Source organism: Primulina huaijiensis, chromosome 9 (assembly GCF_012295235.1).
Source record: "Primulina huaijiensis isolate GDHJ02 chromosome 9, ASM1229523v2, whole genome shotgun sequence".
In the NCBI taxonomy this organism is placed as follows: domain Eukaryota; kingdom Viridiplantae; phylum Streptophyta; class Magnoliopsida; order Lamiales; family Gesneriaceae; genus Primulina; species Primulina huaijiensis.
In genome coordinates this window covers 16515341-16533523 of record NC_133314.1, presented here as the reverse complement: position 1 = coordinate 16533523, position 18183 = coordinate 16515341, and the positions used below count along the sequence as shown (strand labels likewise).

At 32.7% G+C, this 18183-nt stretch overlaps 3 protein-coding genes across 5 annotated transcripts; 2 read left to right on the top strand and 1 right to left on the bottom strand.

The window, feature by feature from the left end:
* The first annotated feature begins 996 nt into the window (after positions 1 to 996).
* On the top strand, positions 997 to 3311 carry LOC140984954 (DCD domain-containing protein NRP-B-like). The gene is made up of 5 exons (XM_073452662.1): positions 997 to 2067; positions 2357 to 2457; positions 2547 to 2630; positions 2716 to 2826; positions 2920 to 3311. Exons 1-5 carry the CDS (start codon positions 1260 to 1262, stop codon positions 2959 to 2961), a joined length of 1146 nt encoding a protein of 381 aa, XP_073308763.1. The 5' UTR covers positions 997 to 1259; the 3' UTR covers positions 2962 to 3311.
* Positions 3312 to 4554: 1243 nt separating this feature from the next.
* Positions 4555 to 8100, top strand: LOC140985018 (uncharacterized). 2 transcript variants are annotated; one of them, XM_073452737.1, is made up of 4 exons: positions 4555 to 4917; positions 5622 to 5840; positions 6101 to 7094; positions 7196 to 8100. In XM_073452737.1, exons 2-4 carry the CDS (start codon positions 5626 to 5628, stop codon positions 8018 to 8020), a joined length of 2034 nt encoding a protein of 677 aa, XP_073308838.1. In that variant the 5' UTR covers positions 4555 to 4917; positions 5622 to 5625; the 3' UTR covers positions 8021 to 8100. The 2 variants fall into 2 exon arrangements, with proteins under 2 accessions (XP_073308838.1, XP_073308837.1); XM_073452736.1 differs by having other exon boundaries at positions 5525 to 5840.
* A 4445-nt stretch (positions 8101 to 12545) lies between these two features.
* On the bottom strand, positions 12546 to 16380 carry LOC140985088 (uncharacterized). Of its 2 annotated transcripts, XM_073452843.1 has the most exons (7): positions 16255 to 16380; positions 14711 to 15411; positions 14484 to 14630; positions 14350 to 14415; positions 13710 to 14270; positions 13461 to 13615; positions 12546 to 13303 (listed from the first exon to the last, which is right to left on the bottom strand). In XM_073452843.1, the coding sequence occupies exons 2-7, from the start codon at positions 15407 to 15409 to the stop codon at positions 13273 to 13275; spliced, it is 1659 nt and encodes a 552-aa protein (XP_073308944.1). In that variant the 5' UTR covers positions 15410 to 15411; positions 16255 to 16380; the 3' UTR covers positions 12546 to 13272. The 2 variants fall into 2 exon arrangements, with proteins under 2 accessions (XP_073308944.1, XP_073308945.1); XM_073452844.1 differs by lacking the exons at positions 12546 to 13303; positions 14350 to 14415 and having other exon boundaries at positions 13345 to 13615.
* Positions 16381 to 18183: the final 1803 nt, after the last annotated feature.

The window sequence follows — 18183 nt, the reverse complement described above, 5'->3', positions numbered from 1 at the left end:
CCTACCAATATTCACAATAAAAAGTAATACTTTTTCATGGATGACCCAAATAAGAAACCCGTCTCACAAAATACTATCCCGTGAAACCGTCTCACACAAATTTTTGTCAGAATATATATAGTTCTTAGATCTCATATCAAATCTCAATCATAATTATCTTCATATTTCTCCACATATTAGATCTTATATCAAATCTTAACCATAGATCTCTTTCAGTATATCAAATTTTAATCATGAATCTCTCATGATTCTCAATATATTATATCATAATCATTAATTTCTTTAAACTCTCAATATAAAATATGTTGTGCTACTTTATATCCATTAACATCATGATAGTTCATTGACACCAATATATTAACAATTATCATTGTGTTACTTTTATAACATCAAATAATATATCATAAAATTAAGTATTGACAACACATTGGTCAACATAATGATATTTATCTTCATTCTCAAATTTGTTACAATATCGTACTGATAACATATAAATCATAAGAGAAAGAGATATGAATACATAGAAATTCATAAGGGAATAGCGAATTCATATGAACCAGTAATACTCATGTTCAATTTTCATTAAACTTAATCTACATATTTATAGGAAAAAATTATATCATACAAATATTTATAGATATTATTTTTTTCATATTTATTTTTATCACAAATATCTAAAATATAAACAAAAATAATAATAATCTAAGTCAAAATTATATTTATAACAATAAATAATGTATAATGTCTCCCAATAAACTCGGAACGTATTATTGTTATTATTATTATTTAAAAGATATTTATCGAAAAATAGGCAAATTCGCGGTAATTGCTATTTTTGTGAACGGATAAATTCGAGAGATCTTCGTCTAGGCTGCCGCGTGTTACGCCATTAAAATCCTTAAATCACTCTACGCAGTGTGAAAACTCCGTATACCATTTTCTACCACGACCTTCTAGATTTCCCATTATTTATTTAATTAGAATCTCCACTGCCGCTTCAGTTCTACGAAAACCGCGTTTATGTTTACCATTTTACCTCTACTCTTGAAAAATCTACACGTAATCCCTATTTCCTCGAAATTTCCAGTTTTTCTTCTCAATATAAACCATACCTTCTGTTTCTTGTTTTTCCCAGCAATCCCATTTCGTAAAGTTAGCTTCTTTATTTGTTAAATTAAATTAAATTAAATTAAATAATTAATAATAATAATTTTATCTAGTTTCGGGTTTTTTGATCTTTTGGGTGGAATTTTTGAGGAATGGAGAGCAACCAGTCTACGTTCTGGCAGTTCAGCGACAATCTTCGTCGTCATACTGATAATTTGTCGAATCTGTCGCTCAATGATTCGATTTGGAGTACTGGTTATGCAGCTAAGCGGGAGCGCCGGAACTTTGATTTCCGAAACGGTGGTGACGCGGGGTCGGTGAGCTCGCCTTTGGAGCTTGTCAACGATATTGAATCGGATCTGGAAAGGTTGAATCTTGGGTTCATTAACGAGGGGTGGAGGGCTCCAGCTCCTGCTCCGATTAAGGAAAACGTTTCCGGGTTCGGAACTCCGAGGAACAACTTCGGGTTCACGAACGACGACTGGAAATCGCCGATCAACGCTGATCTTCCCCGGTTGAGGTTCAATGACACCATTTCTGGGTACGGGTTCGGCAACGATGTGTGGAAAACTCCCCTCAAAGACGACTTATCAGGGTTCGGATCCAAATCCGCTCTACACGGCGGGTTGAACAAGGGGATTTATCCGACCTCCCCATCTCTGAATATCAAGAGTTACAACAGAGGGAAAGGTCATTTTATCAACAACGTTGCGGTGAATAAGTCTGGGGTGAAGAACGAAGAGGAGATAGCTTACGGCGGCGCCGGGAAAAATGGGAAGAAGAACAAATTTAATAAGGAGAATATTGGGAATGGTAACGGGGAAAACAAGAATGGTTTGGATAAAAGATTCAAGACGCTGCCGCCGGCGGAGGCTTTGTCAAGAAATGAAACCATTGGAGGGTATATCTTCGTGTGCAACAATGATACCATGGCTGAGAATCTTAGAAGGCAACTCTTCGGTATGTTATTAAATATTATTTGCAGGATCTTAAGTATCTAATTTGCGGATTGTGGAAAGGGATCCCTTCGAGTTCCGTTAACTGGTGATGGTTTAGTTTCTTTAGGATGGAAATTATCTGCGAATTTTGAATTTGTTTTATCCGAGGGATTCAGATAAAAAGATCTTTGGAATTTGAATGGAGTTTGCTTTGGCTTCATACTGTCGAAACTTCTTTCATTTGCAAATTGTTCTTGAAATGAAACAATGTTTCTTACTTATCTAAAAGCGTCACACGATCTTGTTTTCAGGTTTGCCTCCCCGCTACCGCGACTCGGTCCGTGCGATAACACCAGGATTACCCCTCTTCCTGTACAACTACTCGACCCATCAACTCCATGGAATCTTCGAGGTTCGTGTCCTCTCTGATCGATGATAAGTCTGGATCCACTGATGGGTTTTCTTATTTATTATGGCATGACTTGTGGATTAATTGTGCAGGCCGCAACATTTGGTGGATCTAACATCGACCCAACAGCTTGGGAGGACAAGAAAAACCCTGCCGAATCACGGTTTCCTGCTCAGGTTCGGTCCTACAGCATACCATTCCAAAGAAACATAGCAAAATCATGTTTATCTAGGGAAAACTCAACGTTATATTTACGTGCAGGTTCGAGTGATCACGAGGAAGATTTGTGAACCTTTGGAGGAGGATTCATTCAGGCCAATCCTCCATCACTACGATGGTCCTAAGTTCCGTCTTGAACTGACCGTACCGGAGGTGAACATACTCATTCCCTTTCGAGAGCAAATTGGGAGATTATTCGAAAATTTTATATAAATTGGCCTAACATTCAAATGGTTGAACCTGCAGGCACTATCCCTCTTAGACATTTTTGCAGAAATCGATGCTTGAAAACGCAGTATACCTTGTATGATGAAAATAAACGAAGATCCCGAGTCTTGAGTTAGTAGGATACGGCAGTATCTGTGAATATGAATACAACGTTGCTGCAATGTGGGTGGGATGGAAATATGACACATCTATCTCCCCTATAGTACTATCATGTATTAAGTTATATTTGTGTAATGTAATACATGAGTGAACGTTATACGTCTAGCTATCCTTTTCCCCCTATTGGATGGACAACAAATATTTAACTTTGAGATGAGATATTGAATTCGAGTAAAAATATTCATATTTGATGTTGGAATTGGATAAAGAAAAAGTAGGCTATTTTGATGGTAAAAAACATGACTTTGTTATGAGTTGGATATTTTTGAGTAGGGTTTTTGTGAGACTGTCTCACGAATTTTTATCTGTGAGACGAGTTAATTCTATTTATATTACAATAAAAGTAATATTTTTAGCATAAAGAGTAATATTTTTTCATGGATAACTCAAATAAGATACTCGTCTTATAAAATACGATTCGTGATACGTTTCACACAAATTTTTTCATATATTTTTGGACAAATCCCTTCATTTAGATGGTTGTGAATCAAATTTGTTGGTTTTTTTTTTTGGGTTTTAGTAAATATCTATTTTGCTAATAAATCGACACAATTGAAATTTGATTTTAAAATGATTTCTTTATTTAAGATAATATCTTTTGATTATTATGTTAATTACCTATTTTCCATTTTCGTGTATAAATATTTTTTTCGATTGAGTAAAAAGAATTGCGGGCATTTTTGAATTTATTATTTATTATTTATTATTTATTGAGATAAGAGATGAAAATAACCGATGCGGCTAAATTATAAGTAACCTTAAGTATAAAGTGATGTATAAACCCCAATTTTTATTTAAATAAATATATAGTTATACAATAATTACCCAAAAGTCAAGGGGCGGGCCATCTAAAGAAATTAATTCAAAGGGAAATTAAACGAGAGTGGGGGGAGAGTTGGTAATTCGATAAGGACGTGTTTGGTGGCACGTATTGTTTCTCACCATCTAACACGGGGATACTTTATAATTTTATCCTATTTAAATATTAGGTTTTTTTTATTATTAATTTAAAAATAAAAAAATATTACAAAAATAATTCAAAATAAAATAATTTTACAAAATTACTTTAATCCACGCTTAAACATGGATTAGAGTGAGGTGGACAATTATCCGTGCTTTGTAGGCACATATGCTCCACGTGGACGAGCATATGTGTTTACAAAGCACAGATTCTCCACGTGAACGAGCATTCACCTCACTCCACTATAATATATTAATATTATTAATATTGTATTTTTATATTAATATTGTATTTTTATGTTTTGATTGAAATTCAATTAATAATAGAGTAAATTGGTGATAAATACCTAATTAAAACACTGAATTTGTGATCAGTACCCACGTCATAAAAGTTTATTCTGCAGTCCCTCCCTCCAATCTATTTTTTTAATTACTCCCCGACTCACTCTTGACCCATTTTATGGTTTATATTTTGGGATTTCCTATCATTAAAATATTTGACTTTTAATTTATTACCTGTTCCCGTCAGTCATGTCCCAAAACCTCCATTCCTAAAGTAAACGATGAAGAAGCCAAAACCTCCATTCCTAAAGTAAACGATGAAGACGCCAGCTTCACAGTTCTTCATTGATCGGAGGCAGCCATCTTGACTCAAATCCTAAACTCACGTCAAAGAAACCCACCGATTTTCAAAGAAACAATCTCTTGGAGCTTCTTATTCCATCCCCGATTTTCGAAGAAACAAAACCTTTTTTTTTTTTGCGTAATCAAGATTCCAGTGCAGAAATTGAGCGAGAAAGCCGAAGAAAGTCGAAAAAAACATGTGTTCAAGATTCCATTGCATAGATTGAGCGAGAAAGTATAAGAAAACAAAATTCCACTGCAGAAATTGATAAGGTGCGTTTAAACATGCTTATAAGGGGTGTTTGTCGGTTCAATTTTGTACTTTTTCGACCACACAACAATAAAGATATCGGTAAAGATAAATGAACACGTATCGTTGCGTTGGTATTTTGAGTATATAATATTATCTTGTGATTTTGTATCTGTAGCTTGTTGGTGTTTTGAATAGATAATAATATTACCTTGTTATTTTGTAACTTTACATTTGAAGAAGGAATGTTTAATTAAATATTGAAGTTGTAATTACATCGAAGCTATTTTGCCAAGTTCCAACAGTGGCTTGTTGTTTAAAACCACGATTCTCGTTTCTGCACAGCATTATAAATGCATACTGCCATTTCTGGTACAAAAATGGTAAATGTCAGCATATTTTGTATGAATTTCAGTCTTCATTGTATTAATTTGAGTATATATATGGTTAATTCGAGCATACTTCCTGAATGACAGTAGGATGAGATAAATGCCAACTGCCATGACAAATTGATGGGTGTGAGTTGGGAATCTTTTTCCTTACAATGAATCTCGTCCACCCAAAAATCGTTTTTTTCATTATAATTTTCAACCACTCATGAAACATAACGTTGTGTTCGATTTCTTGTAGAAATGGAATCTGGATCTGGATCAACAAATTTATCATTTCTGGGTAGCTGCGAGTATAAAGATGACCTCTATATGATTTCAATTTCTGATGGCTTCAGTGTAATGGAGCTGTTTCTCAATCTTGGAAGAAAATGTGAGGAAATTTCTCCACAAAATGTGACCTTGCAGTATCTAGCCCCTCATATGAAGAAGTATGTGACGTTGAATGAAGATGATGACGTCCGTATTATGACTCATCTACATGTCTCTATGAAACTTACTATAATTACTATGAAGGCAATAATCAAAGAACCAATGGGATCCCACGATGTCGAGAGGTAATAACTTATGGCTTGATTTTTGATTTCCTTATGAATTTTGTTGATGTTAATTATTATGTAGGCCTTTGTTCTGTTGGGTAAGTCATTTGTTGTGTGTATGTTTCTTTTGAATATTGATCATGTGTAAGTTATATCTTTCAAATCATTAATCATTTGAATTGTTAAACATCACTTGAGTATATTCATTTGTGCCACATTAATAATTTTGTACTATGTTAAAAATGAACTGTAATAAAATTTTCGATTGATTATAATAGGGTTGAATGTGAAGATGGTACGCTGACTATTAATGATGCTCGTCTCGAAGTTGGTTTGTCAATAAATTCCATAGACGCGTGGAGTAATTGCATCCGTGGGGCTGGTCAGATCTTCAAAGATGTTGTAGAATTTCGAACATTTGCTAAAAATTATGCAATTGCTACGAGACGGTCCTTTTTGTATAAAAAGAATGATAGTCAGAAGGTTATTATGGTCTGTAGTGCAAACAGTTGTTCTTGGAGAATTTATGCTTCAAGACACAAATCTGACAATCTTTTTGGAATCAGAAAATGTAATCTAATACATACGTGTGGTGATGACAATCTTCGTAGTAGAGGACATCCTAAAGCTGATGCTGCATGGGTTTCCAATGTTGTGATGGAGAGATTAAGGGGAGAACCATCATATCGACCATGTATGATGTTGAAAGATATTCAAAGAGATTATGGGGTCGAGCTCAATTACCACAAGGTTTGGAAAGGTAAGGAATTGGCTATGCATGCCATTCATGGTGCAGAGGATGAGTCTTATGATAGACTGAGATGGTATTGTGGTGCTATCAAAGAAACTAATCCCGGAAGTATTGTTGAGTGTGAAATTGATCATTGCAGTAATAAATTTAAACGGCTATTCATCTGTTTCAATGCATGTGCAACTGGTTTTATCCGTGGATGTAGGCCCTTGGTTTTCTTGGATGGCACTCACATAAAGAATAAATACAAGGGAAATATTTTGGTTGCTGTTGCTAAGGATGCTAACGATGATCTTTTCACATTAGCATATTCAGTCGTGGATGCTGAAAATGATGATAATTGGGGGTGGTTTTGTTTCCAACTTAAAGGTGTTTTGCTTTCGCATCACTGTACCAGATTTGACCAGTTCACTTTTTTCTCAGATAGGCATACCGGGATAATCAAGGCTGTTGAGTTAATGTTCCCAAGTAGTTATCATGCTTATTGTCTGCGTCATTTGGTAGATAATTTTGTGAATAAGGTTTGTTACATAATTGTATAATTGTGGTATTAATTTTTTTTTGAAAAAGATTACTATATGTACTGTTTTATAATATTTTTTTTTATGTAATCTGAATGTAGGTCATGCGGAAATACCCATTTCACAACAAGAAGTATTGGTCATCAGTTTTCAAGAAAGCCGCATATGCCCCATCAAAACAGGAGTTTGAACAACATATTAACAATATAATAAAGTCAATGCCAATTGCTAGAGACTTCATAGTGAGATCGTCTCCAGAAAGTTGGGCAAATGCATGGTTTCCGGGAAATCGGTGGGGTGTTATAAATAATAACATAGCCGAGTGTTGGAACAATTGGGTTAAAGCAGCACGATTTCTTCCTATTGTTGCCATGGTGGACCAGATCCGCATTCAAATTATGGACATTATGCACAGGAGACGTGAAGCGTCAATGGGGATGATTAAGATATTGAGTCCATCAAAGGAGAATGTTCTTGCAAAAACATATGCGGAATCTCGTAGTTTGAAAGTGTTGAAAGCATGTTCTTGGAGTTTTGAGGTTGTGGACGGAGATAAATCATTTGCTGTTGATTTGTGTGCTACGACTTGTTCGTGCAAAGCCTGGCAGCTTAATAGGCTTCCTTGCAAACATGCATGTGCAGCAATAGAGTCAAAAGCATTGTCTTTATATGATTTTTGTGATAAATACTTTAAGACAGATTCATATCGTGAAACTTATAGAGGAATTCTAAATCCGATTCCTACATTTGAGATGCATGAGCCCAATCCCGATCACCCAATTATGATCAATCCTCCCGATGTTCGTAGCCAACCAGGCCGAAGAAGAACACAAAGGATAGCATCTCAAGTTCTACGTGTGTCAAAGTGTGGCCGGTGTCATAAGCAAGGCCACAATCGACGCAGTTGCAAAGAAGCCATTAGCTAGCTTTGCATAATGTTTTGTTGAATAAGTTTTTGACCTATTTGCTTGCAAGTAAATATCTTATACTCATGTATTTGTGTCTTACAATATTATTATTGATGTCAAAACAACTAACATGTTTTCTAATGCACAGAAAAATGAAGATAGTAGAACGAAGGATTTTTGATGGAACATCTACAAAAGGTGTACCTGATCCAGTGGAAGTATTAGTGGGGAATCATTAAATTGATATTCATGTTATTTTATAATATTTTTTTTGCTGAGTTATGTTTTGTGTCTTACAATATTATAAAAACTACTAATGTATTTATCTTAAATTAACAGAAAAATGAAGATGGTAGAACGAAGAATTTTTGATGGAACATCTACAAAAAGGTATAATTGATTCAGTAGAATTATTAGTGGGGAATCATGAAATTTATATTCATGTTATTTTATAATTTTTTTTTGCTGAGTTATGTTTTGTATCTTACAATATTATGAAAACTACTAATGTATTTATCTCAAATTAACAGAAAAATGAAGATGGTAAAACGAAGAATTTTTGATGGAACATCTACAAAAAAAGGTATACTTGATTCAATGGAATTATTAGTGGGGAATCATGAAATTGATATTCATGTTATTTTATCATATTGCTAATGTTGAGATCTATTTTTGTTTCTGAGATCTATTGCTAATGTTTGTTTAACTCTATTTTGTGTTGCTGGAACTATTTTTAGGTGTTCTACCATTCCACTCAAGATTGTTTTGCTGAGATATGTGGTTGTTATATGAGTTTGCATTTTGTGGTTGTATGCTGGATTTAACATCTTTTATGTAGGAAATATACTACAGATTTATCAATTGTGTAAATGTCAATTGTTGTACAGACTTTGTTCATTGCAATTAATGAAATAGATTCCCAACGCTGAACCATGTACTAGAAGACAAGTTTGCATTTTTATTTAATTTTTTTCTACTCAGGAATTATGCCCAAACTATGGATATATGTACTCAAATTAATACAATGTATGCTGATATTCATACTAAATATGTTGTAATTAAACATTTGTGTACCAGAAATACTTATGTAAATGTCAATTGTTGTGCAGACTTGGTTCATTGTAATGAAATAGATTCCCAACGCTGACCCATGTAATAGAAGACAAGTTTGCATTTTTATTTTCATTTTTTCTACTCAGGAATTATGGTCAAATTATGGATATATGTACTCAAATTAATACAATGTATGCTAATATTCATACTAAATATGTTGTAATTAATCATAGGGGTTTGCATTTATCTCGTAGTAATGTCCAGTCAGGAAAGTATGTTCGAATTCTCGAATTATATACTCGAATTGATACAACGTATGCTGACATTCAAATAAAATATGCTGAAATATATTGTTTTTGTATTAAAAATAGTGGCGTAAAAGACGATTATTGGGTGGACTCGAATCATTGTAATTGTAAAGAAATAAATTCCCAACTCTCACCCATCAATTTGCCATAGGAGTTTGCATTTAACNAGAATTGATACAACGTATGTTGACATTCATATAAAATATGCTGAAATATATTGTTTTTGTATTAAAAATAGTGGCGGTAAAGACGATTGTTGGGTGGACTGGAATCATTGTAATTGTAAAGAAATATTTTTCTTACTGACACCCATACCTCTGAGATCTGCGCTCTTTCCCATCTCGAAGTAGTTCCGATCCAAAAAAGTATGCTCGAATTCTCGAATTATATACTAGAATTGATACAACGTATGTTGACATTCATATAAAATATGCTGAAATATATTGTTTTTGTACAAAAAATAGTGGCGTAAAAGACGAATGTCGGGTGGACTCGAATCGTTGTAAAGAAATAAATTCCCAACTCTCACCCATCAATTTGCCATAGGAGTTTGCATTTATCTCGTACTAGTGTGCACTCAAAAAAGTGTGCTCGAAATCTCGAATTATATGCTTGAATTGATACAATGTATGCTGAAATTAATATAAAATATGCTGAAATATAGTGTTTTTGTACCAAAAATAGTGGCGTAAAAGCCGATTGTCGGGTGGACTCGAATCGTTGTAAAGAAATAAATTCCCAACTCTCACCCATTAATTTGCCATAGGAGTTTGCATTTATCTCGTACTAGTGTCCACTCAAAAAAGTGTGCTCGAATTCTCGAATTATATGCTTGAATTGATACAATGTATACTGAAATTAATATAAAATATGCTGAAATATATTGTTTTTGTACCAAAATAGTGGCGTAAAAGACGATTGTCGGGTGGACTCGAATCGTTGTAAAGAAATAAATTCCCAACTTTCACCCATCAATTTTCCATAGGAGTTTGCATTTATCTCGTAGTAGTGTTCACTCAAAAAAGTGTGCTCGTATTCTAAAAGTATATGCTCGAATTTATACAATGTGTGCTGAAATCCATATAAAATATGCTGAACTATATTGTTTTTGTACCAAAAATAGTGGCGTAAAAGACGATTGTCGGGTGAACTCGAATCGTTGTAAAGAAATAAATTCCCAACTCTCACCCATCAATTTGCCATATGAGTTTGCATGTATCTCGTAGTAGTGTCCACTCAAAAACGTGTGCTCGAATTCTCAAATTATATGCTCGAATTGATACAATGTATGCTGAAAATAATATAAAATATGCTGAAATATATTGTTTTTGTACAAAAAATAGTGGCGTAAAAGACTTTTTTCGGGTGGACTCGAATCGTTGTAAAGAAATAAATTCCCAACTCTCACCCATCAATTTGCCATATGAGTTTGCATTTATCTCGTAGAAGTGTCCACTCAAAAAAGTGTGCTGGAATTCACGATTTATGTGCTCGAATTGATACAATGTATGCTGAAATTAATATAAAATATGCTGAAATATATTGTTTTTGTACCAAAAATAGTGGCGTAAAAGACTATTGTCGGGTGGACTCCAATCGTTGTAAAGAAATAAATTCCCGACTCTCACCCATCAATTTGCCATCGGAGTTTGCATTTATCTCCTAGAAGTGTCCACTCAAAAAATATGCTCGAATTCTCGAATTATGTACTCGAATTGATCCAATGTATGGTGAAATTCATATAAAATATGATGAAAAATAGTGTATTTGTACCAAAAAATTGGCGTAAAAGACGATTGTTGGGTGGACTCGAATCGTTGTAAAGGAAGAAATTCGCGACTGTCACCCGTGAATTTGTCGTAGGAGTTTGCATTTATCTCGTAGTAGTGTCCACTCAAAAAAGTGTGCTGGAATTCACGATTTATGTGCTTGAATTGATACAATGTATGCTGAAATTAATATAAAATATGCTGAAATATATTTTTTTGTACCAAAAATAGTGGCGTAAAAGACTATTGTCAGGTGGACTCGAATCGTTGTAAAGAAATAAATTCCCGACTCTCACCCGTCAATTTGCCATAGGAGTTTGCATTTATCTCGTAGTAGTGTCCACTCAAAAAAATATGCTCGAATTCTCGAATTATGTACTCGAATTGATACAATGTATGCTGAAATTCATATAAAATATGCTGAAATATAGTGTTTTTGTACCAAAAAAAGTGGCGTAAAAGACGATTGTTGGGTGGACTCGAATCGTTGTAAAGAAATAAATTCCCGACTCTCACCCATCAATTTGCCATAGGAGTTTGCATTTATCTCGTAGTAGTGTCCACTCAAAAAAGTATGCTCGAATTCTCGAATTATGTACTCGAATTGATACAATGTATGCTGAAATTCATATAAAATATGCTGAAATATAGTGTTTTTGTACCAAAAAAATTGGCGTAAAAGACGATTGTTGGGTGGACTCGAATCGTTGTAAAGAAATAAATTCCCGACTCTCACCCATCAATTTGCCATAGGAGTTTGCATTTATCTCGTAGTAGTGTCCACTCAAAAAAGTATGCTCGAATTCTCGAATTATGTACTCGAATTGATACAATGTATGCTGAAATTCATATAAAATATGCTGAAATATAGTGTTTTTGTACCAAAAAAATGGCGTAAAAGACGATTGTTGGGTGGAATCGAATCATTTTGTAAAGAAATAAATTCCCAACTCACAGCCATCAATTTGTCATGGCAGTTTGCATTTATCTCATCCTACTATCATTCGGGAAGTATGCTCGAAATCACCATATATGTACTCAAATTAATACCATATATGCTGAAATTCATACCAAATAGGCTGAAATTTACCATTTTTGTACCAGAAATGGTGATGCAAAAACGATTGTTGGGTGGACGGGATTCATTGTAAGGAAATAGATTCCCAACTCACGGCCATCAATTTGTCATGGCATTTTGCATTTATCCTATCCTACTGTCATTCAGGATGTATGCTCGAATTAACCATATATGTACTCAAATAAATACAATGAAGGCTGAAATTCATACAAAATATGCTGAAATTTACTATTTTTGTACCAGAAATGGCAGTCTGCATTTATAATGCTGTGCAGAAACGAGAATCGTGGTTTTAAACAACAAGCCACTGTTGGAACTTGGCAAAATAGCTTCAATGTAACTACAACTTCAATATTTAATTAAACATTCCTTCTTCGATGTAAAGTTACAAAATAACAAGATAATATTATCTATTCAAAACACCAACAAGCTATAGATACAAAATCAGAATATAATATTATCTACTCAAAATACCAACGCAGCGATACGTGCTCATTTATCTTTACCGAACAATCCATTATCGTCAGATAGAATGGTTGCAGCAATACGTGCTCTGAAACTGTTGATTGTACATACCTTTTCATAGTTCCAAGCTTCATCGTCATCACGAGCATAACACTCCGCCCACAAACATGTGTAAATACCACAATTCAAATCAGCACCTTGTTGTCGGCAGAAAACGTGGTTCACCTTTTTATCCATTCTGTAATTGAACATTATCCTCATATACCCAACTAAGAAAGTAGCCTAACAATAACAACAAACAATCAGTTAATATGAACAACATGCTCGTAATTAAATAACCATTTAAATATGAACTTACATAAGATCTTGCTGTTCCAAGTGACATGGATGTGTATATCGAGTTTCTAAATTCAAACTCTCTCTTCTCAATTACGTATACAAGTAAGAACCAGTGATATTTAATGTTAATTGGGAACAACAAATATCTACAACGATCCTTCAACTTTCTATCTAGTTGTTCTAATTTTCCCCTCGAATCATTTGTCAAATCTGATAAAAAATCACGATAGCCATCATCATTCAACTTCCGTTTTCTGTTCAATCTCTGTAACGCACCCAATACCTCATCCTAAGCATATAAAATAACAAATAATTACATTTANTAGAAATCAATGCCAAATATTTTGAATCTTTCTCCCTCCCACACGCTACCACTAAAAAAACAAGATTATGGTTAAATATCATAAAAAATAATAAATAAATATAAAAAATACTGTGAATTGTACCTTAATCTTTCCCCCGTAAGATAATTCATTATTACATTGCGCTCCTTCTCGGATACTTCTTCACAACCACAAAAATCTTCTCTACCCCTGAAATTTTTAAGTTTTAGCTCGTCTTTATCAGCTGATATCTTCTCGTCTTCTATGTTTGTGTCTCCCTATGGAACAACAATATTGAAACAAAATTTAAAATAAATGAAATAATTCTAAACAAACCATAACAAAAATCATGACAATTAATGTACATGATACCTCATCACTAAGTACAGTGTACTCTTTGCATTCTACAATGGCCTTTGTTTTGCGTCTTGGGGTGGAACTTGGAGGAGTGACAAACATGTCTGGCTTTCTCTTTTTCACACGATTAGTTCTTGTAAGTACATTCTTCACAATTGAAGATATAACATTACTAATTGTGTCATTTTGTGAGCCAGATACACAATTAACATCATTACTTTCATCTATTATCTCTCTCGAAGACTCATCTATGTGAACCTTATTTACTCCCACATCCACCTCAGTTAAACCAACACCGTCGCCTTTAATCACATTTTGAACGACTTCAACATTATGGAATCCATTGTATCCACCTAAATCGATGTCAAAATCTCCAAACGAAACATTCTTATCGTCTTTTTTTCCAACGTTCACCTCACAATCTACCCGACCACCAACAACATTCTTTGTCACCATTCCATCAGATTGACAACACATTTGTTTAAGCATTTGAATCTCGTTGAATTGGTCTTCAACAAGTTTTTCCAATCTCTTAATTTTGTATATTGTTTCTGCATCCTTCATTTTAGACGACACCTGAAAATTCAACACCTAAATAAATCAACACTGATTCTTAATACAACCTAAAATCCATTTTGTGAATATATTGGTATACCTTTATATTTTCCTCCTTCTGATCAAATAGTTCCAATTCCTCACCAAATAGAATGATGTCAAACACCTTTCAGATATTAAAAAAGAAAAATTATCAACTTTGAAATACTCGAAAATTATCTGAAAACAAAATACCTTCGTACAAGTGATTCTTTTGATCAAAGCCTCCGCTTCTTCAACTTTTAACGGAATCTTGCTTTCACACCACTTGAACAAACGGGGATATGTACGCGGGGATCCGGATACTACTCCTAACGAAGGAACTTTTTCGTACACCCAAGCCTACATAAATAATGATAAAATAAAAATTATGATACAAAATATTTATATAAAAGTTGTTACAAAAAATAATACAAACTCACCATCATCCCGACAACACAACCATCCAAGTATGTTTTCCTTCCAGATGCTCCTTCCGAATTCACAATATGTCCAGAAATTTTATCGCATAGAAATCTATGCGCAGCATCTCCCCATGAATATCCAAAGAAATTGGTCAAATCATCAATGTAAGAAAATACAAACCGGGGAGTCAAATAGGTACTCAGCGGAAATACTATGCAATTAAACGCAAACAAGATAAACATTCTAACAAAATCATCCAAATGTGAGTTATCTTCTGATTCGGCTATTAACAACAAATTTTCAGAAATCGACTTCCTCGTGGCTTTGATAAGCTTCCCTGCAAAATAACGTGACAAAAAATCAGACTTTGTTCCGAGCTCTTGGTTTACAGGTTGTCCTCCATGAGGTAGACCAATGACGATAGAAAATTCAAATGATGTGAAAGGGATGACGATGCCCTTTCCAAAGATAAAAGAGAGTGAATCAATGTTGAAACTCCTTAATACGACATCAACTCGGGTACTGTAGATAGACAGTTTAGGCATCTTCAACCATTTACCAAAAGGAGTACCAATGATCCTTGCTCGTTGCCTCTTATTCAGTTTTGGTTCAAGTTTGTTTATTACTTTTCTAAAATAAGTAGAAGAACATCGTGACATTGCATCTTTTTTGCTCTGCATTTTAGCATCATTTTCATCAACTTTCTTTTTAACCATTTCTACATAAAAGACAAAAAATAACAATATCGATATACAGAATTAAAAACAACATAAACTTCTAAAATTAATCCACATATTTTGTACCATAAAATTTAGTAAAATAAAAAACAAGGCAAACAAAAACAGAAACACTGCCATCCTATCAAAAAAGATGAAAAACAATGAGATGGTGGTACATGATCGACAAAAATAATGGTTGTACAACCGACCGAAATAACTTATTTTGAAAATACAATCAAAGTTAATTTTGGAATTGAAATCATAATTGTATACATGACCACATATTATTTCAAACAGTCAAATTACAGCAAATACGAGTCACTAATTCTGTACATGACCATAGATTTTTTGCATCCCTTTTGGTTATTGTGACAAGAGGGAACCAACTAGGTCATCCAAAATAATACAAAAAATCATCTTATTTTTTGAAGCATTCATTTATAAGTTTCGTTTTGACCTTTATACATCAACTTCTTCTGAGGTCCACGAGATATATCTAATGTAAAAGTCCTTTACTACACTTTTTAGAACATTGTATTTATATCCACAAAATTAGATTGTAAAATGGAGATTTAAACTACGGAAAATATCAATTTTTACTTGCACTTGAGCACAATCTATTAATTTATCAACATCCCCAACCTTGTAACATCATGATACACGTACCTCTATATTTGAAATTCACACTAAACAAAGCCACTAAACTAGAAAAATAATCAATTAATAAAGAAAGGGAGAAAACTCCCCCAACAAAAATCAAACCATAGATTAATTTATGGCATTACATTACGTAAATAACATATATTTTTTTTAAAATATGAATCACTAATTTAGAGACATACCTGCAACAGTCGGCGAGAAAGATGATGAATGAGGCAACGAGGACAAATTCCTTCACAGCAGTCCAAACAAAGAAAATTCTTCTCATTCTTACAAATCGACAGAACATGCAAATAAATATAAAAAAATGAAAAAACTTACAGTTCTCGAATATCAATGAAAAAAACTTCTCCAATGAATAAACTACAAAAAATCGACAACAAACGTTGTAAGATCCACAAAAAACCACAAAAATATAAAAAAAATTTCGAAAAATGAAAAATCGGAGAAACTCACGGACTTTCTCACTTGATTCTGTTTTTACCTCGTGCGCCTTACTAATGGTTCTCCGTCGTTGTCAGAAGACCCTTTCGGCCGATGGGTTTCTCCGATCAGTGAAGAAAGCGGCTGGATTTTCTCAAACGAGGGTCGATTTGGTGGGTTGGGGGAAGGAGGGTTTTATCACACGAACAGAGGAGAGAAAATAGAAAAGGAATAATGGAGAAGTCTGGTCCAAACAAATCCTAATAATAGACGTATGGTCTACATATATTATTTAAATATTAGTTGGAAAAAAATTAAAGAGAAATTTAATTAATAATTGATTTAGGGACTCAAAACAAAATAAAATTGGATATAGGGAGTGCAGCATATTATTTTATTAATTGGGGACTGAGCACAAATTTTAAGTTTTCATGGGGTATTTTTTAACAATCCTCCCTTAATAATAATAGCTTAAATAGAAAATAAACAATGTAAATTTAGGAATAGAAAGAAAATATTATAATTCAGCGTAAGTTATATCGATACTATATGCTAAAATTAAACTTCTTATTGGTATATTGATAAAAGACTACTATTTTTATTCTCCTTAATTTTCTCACTTCAATCCTCTCATATCTTTAATTTTTCAATCACTCAACTAAATAATACAAAATATTTAATAATTACCATATATTTGTAAATATTTATATTTTTATATTATTTATTCGAATTAAATTAATTATTAAAAATTATAATTAATAATAATAATAATATATTTATAAATATACTTTCACGCAGTGTGAGTTTTTATGTTTTGATTGAAATTCAATTAATAATAATAGTTTAAATATAAAATAAACAATGTAAATTTAAGAATAGAATGAAAATATTATAATTCAGCGAGTTTTATCGATACTATATACTAAAATTAAACTTCTTATTGGTGTATTGATGAAAGACTGCTGTTTTTATTCTCATTAATTTTCTCCCTTCAATCCTGTCATATCTTTAATTTTTAAATCACCCAACCAAATAATACAAAATATTTAATAATTACCATATATTATAAATATTTATATTTTTCATTCGAATTAAATTAATATTAATAATAATAATAACAATAATAATAATAATATATTTATAAATATACATGAAGAGTGAGGTGGAGAATCCGTGCTTTGTAAGCATGACGAGCATCCGCATCGATTAATAATTTTACAAAATTATTTTATTTTAAATTATTTTTGAAATATTTTTTTTATTTTTAAATTAATAATAAAAAAACCCAAACAAAAATACCATATAATATAATATAATCAAATCATGTTCAAAATTTGAAAAGATCAACGATTAATTGTCACAAGGTAAAGATGATCCATGGATTTGGTCCAAACAAAAATATTAACAAGTTGGTTAAAAGAATAAGTGACTGCTTCAAAATATAAAAATCTTTCTATTTTTATATACTTTTTTGTATAATTGTACGTTTGTTAATTTACTAAAAATTATAACAAGTAATAAATGTACAATTTAAATATTTTAAACAATACAATATTTAACCTTATGTTCTAAATTATTATGTCTAAGACAAAGACAATTGTTGTATCTCAATTTTCTTTCCTTTCCTTCAAATATACTTTACTATAATATATAGATTTTCTCATTACAATTTTTTTATTTAATATGAT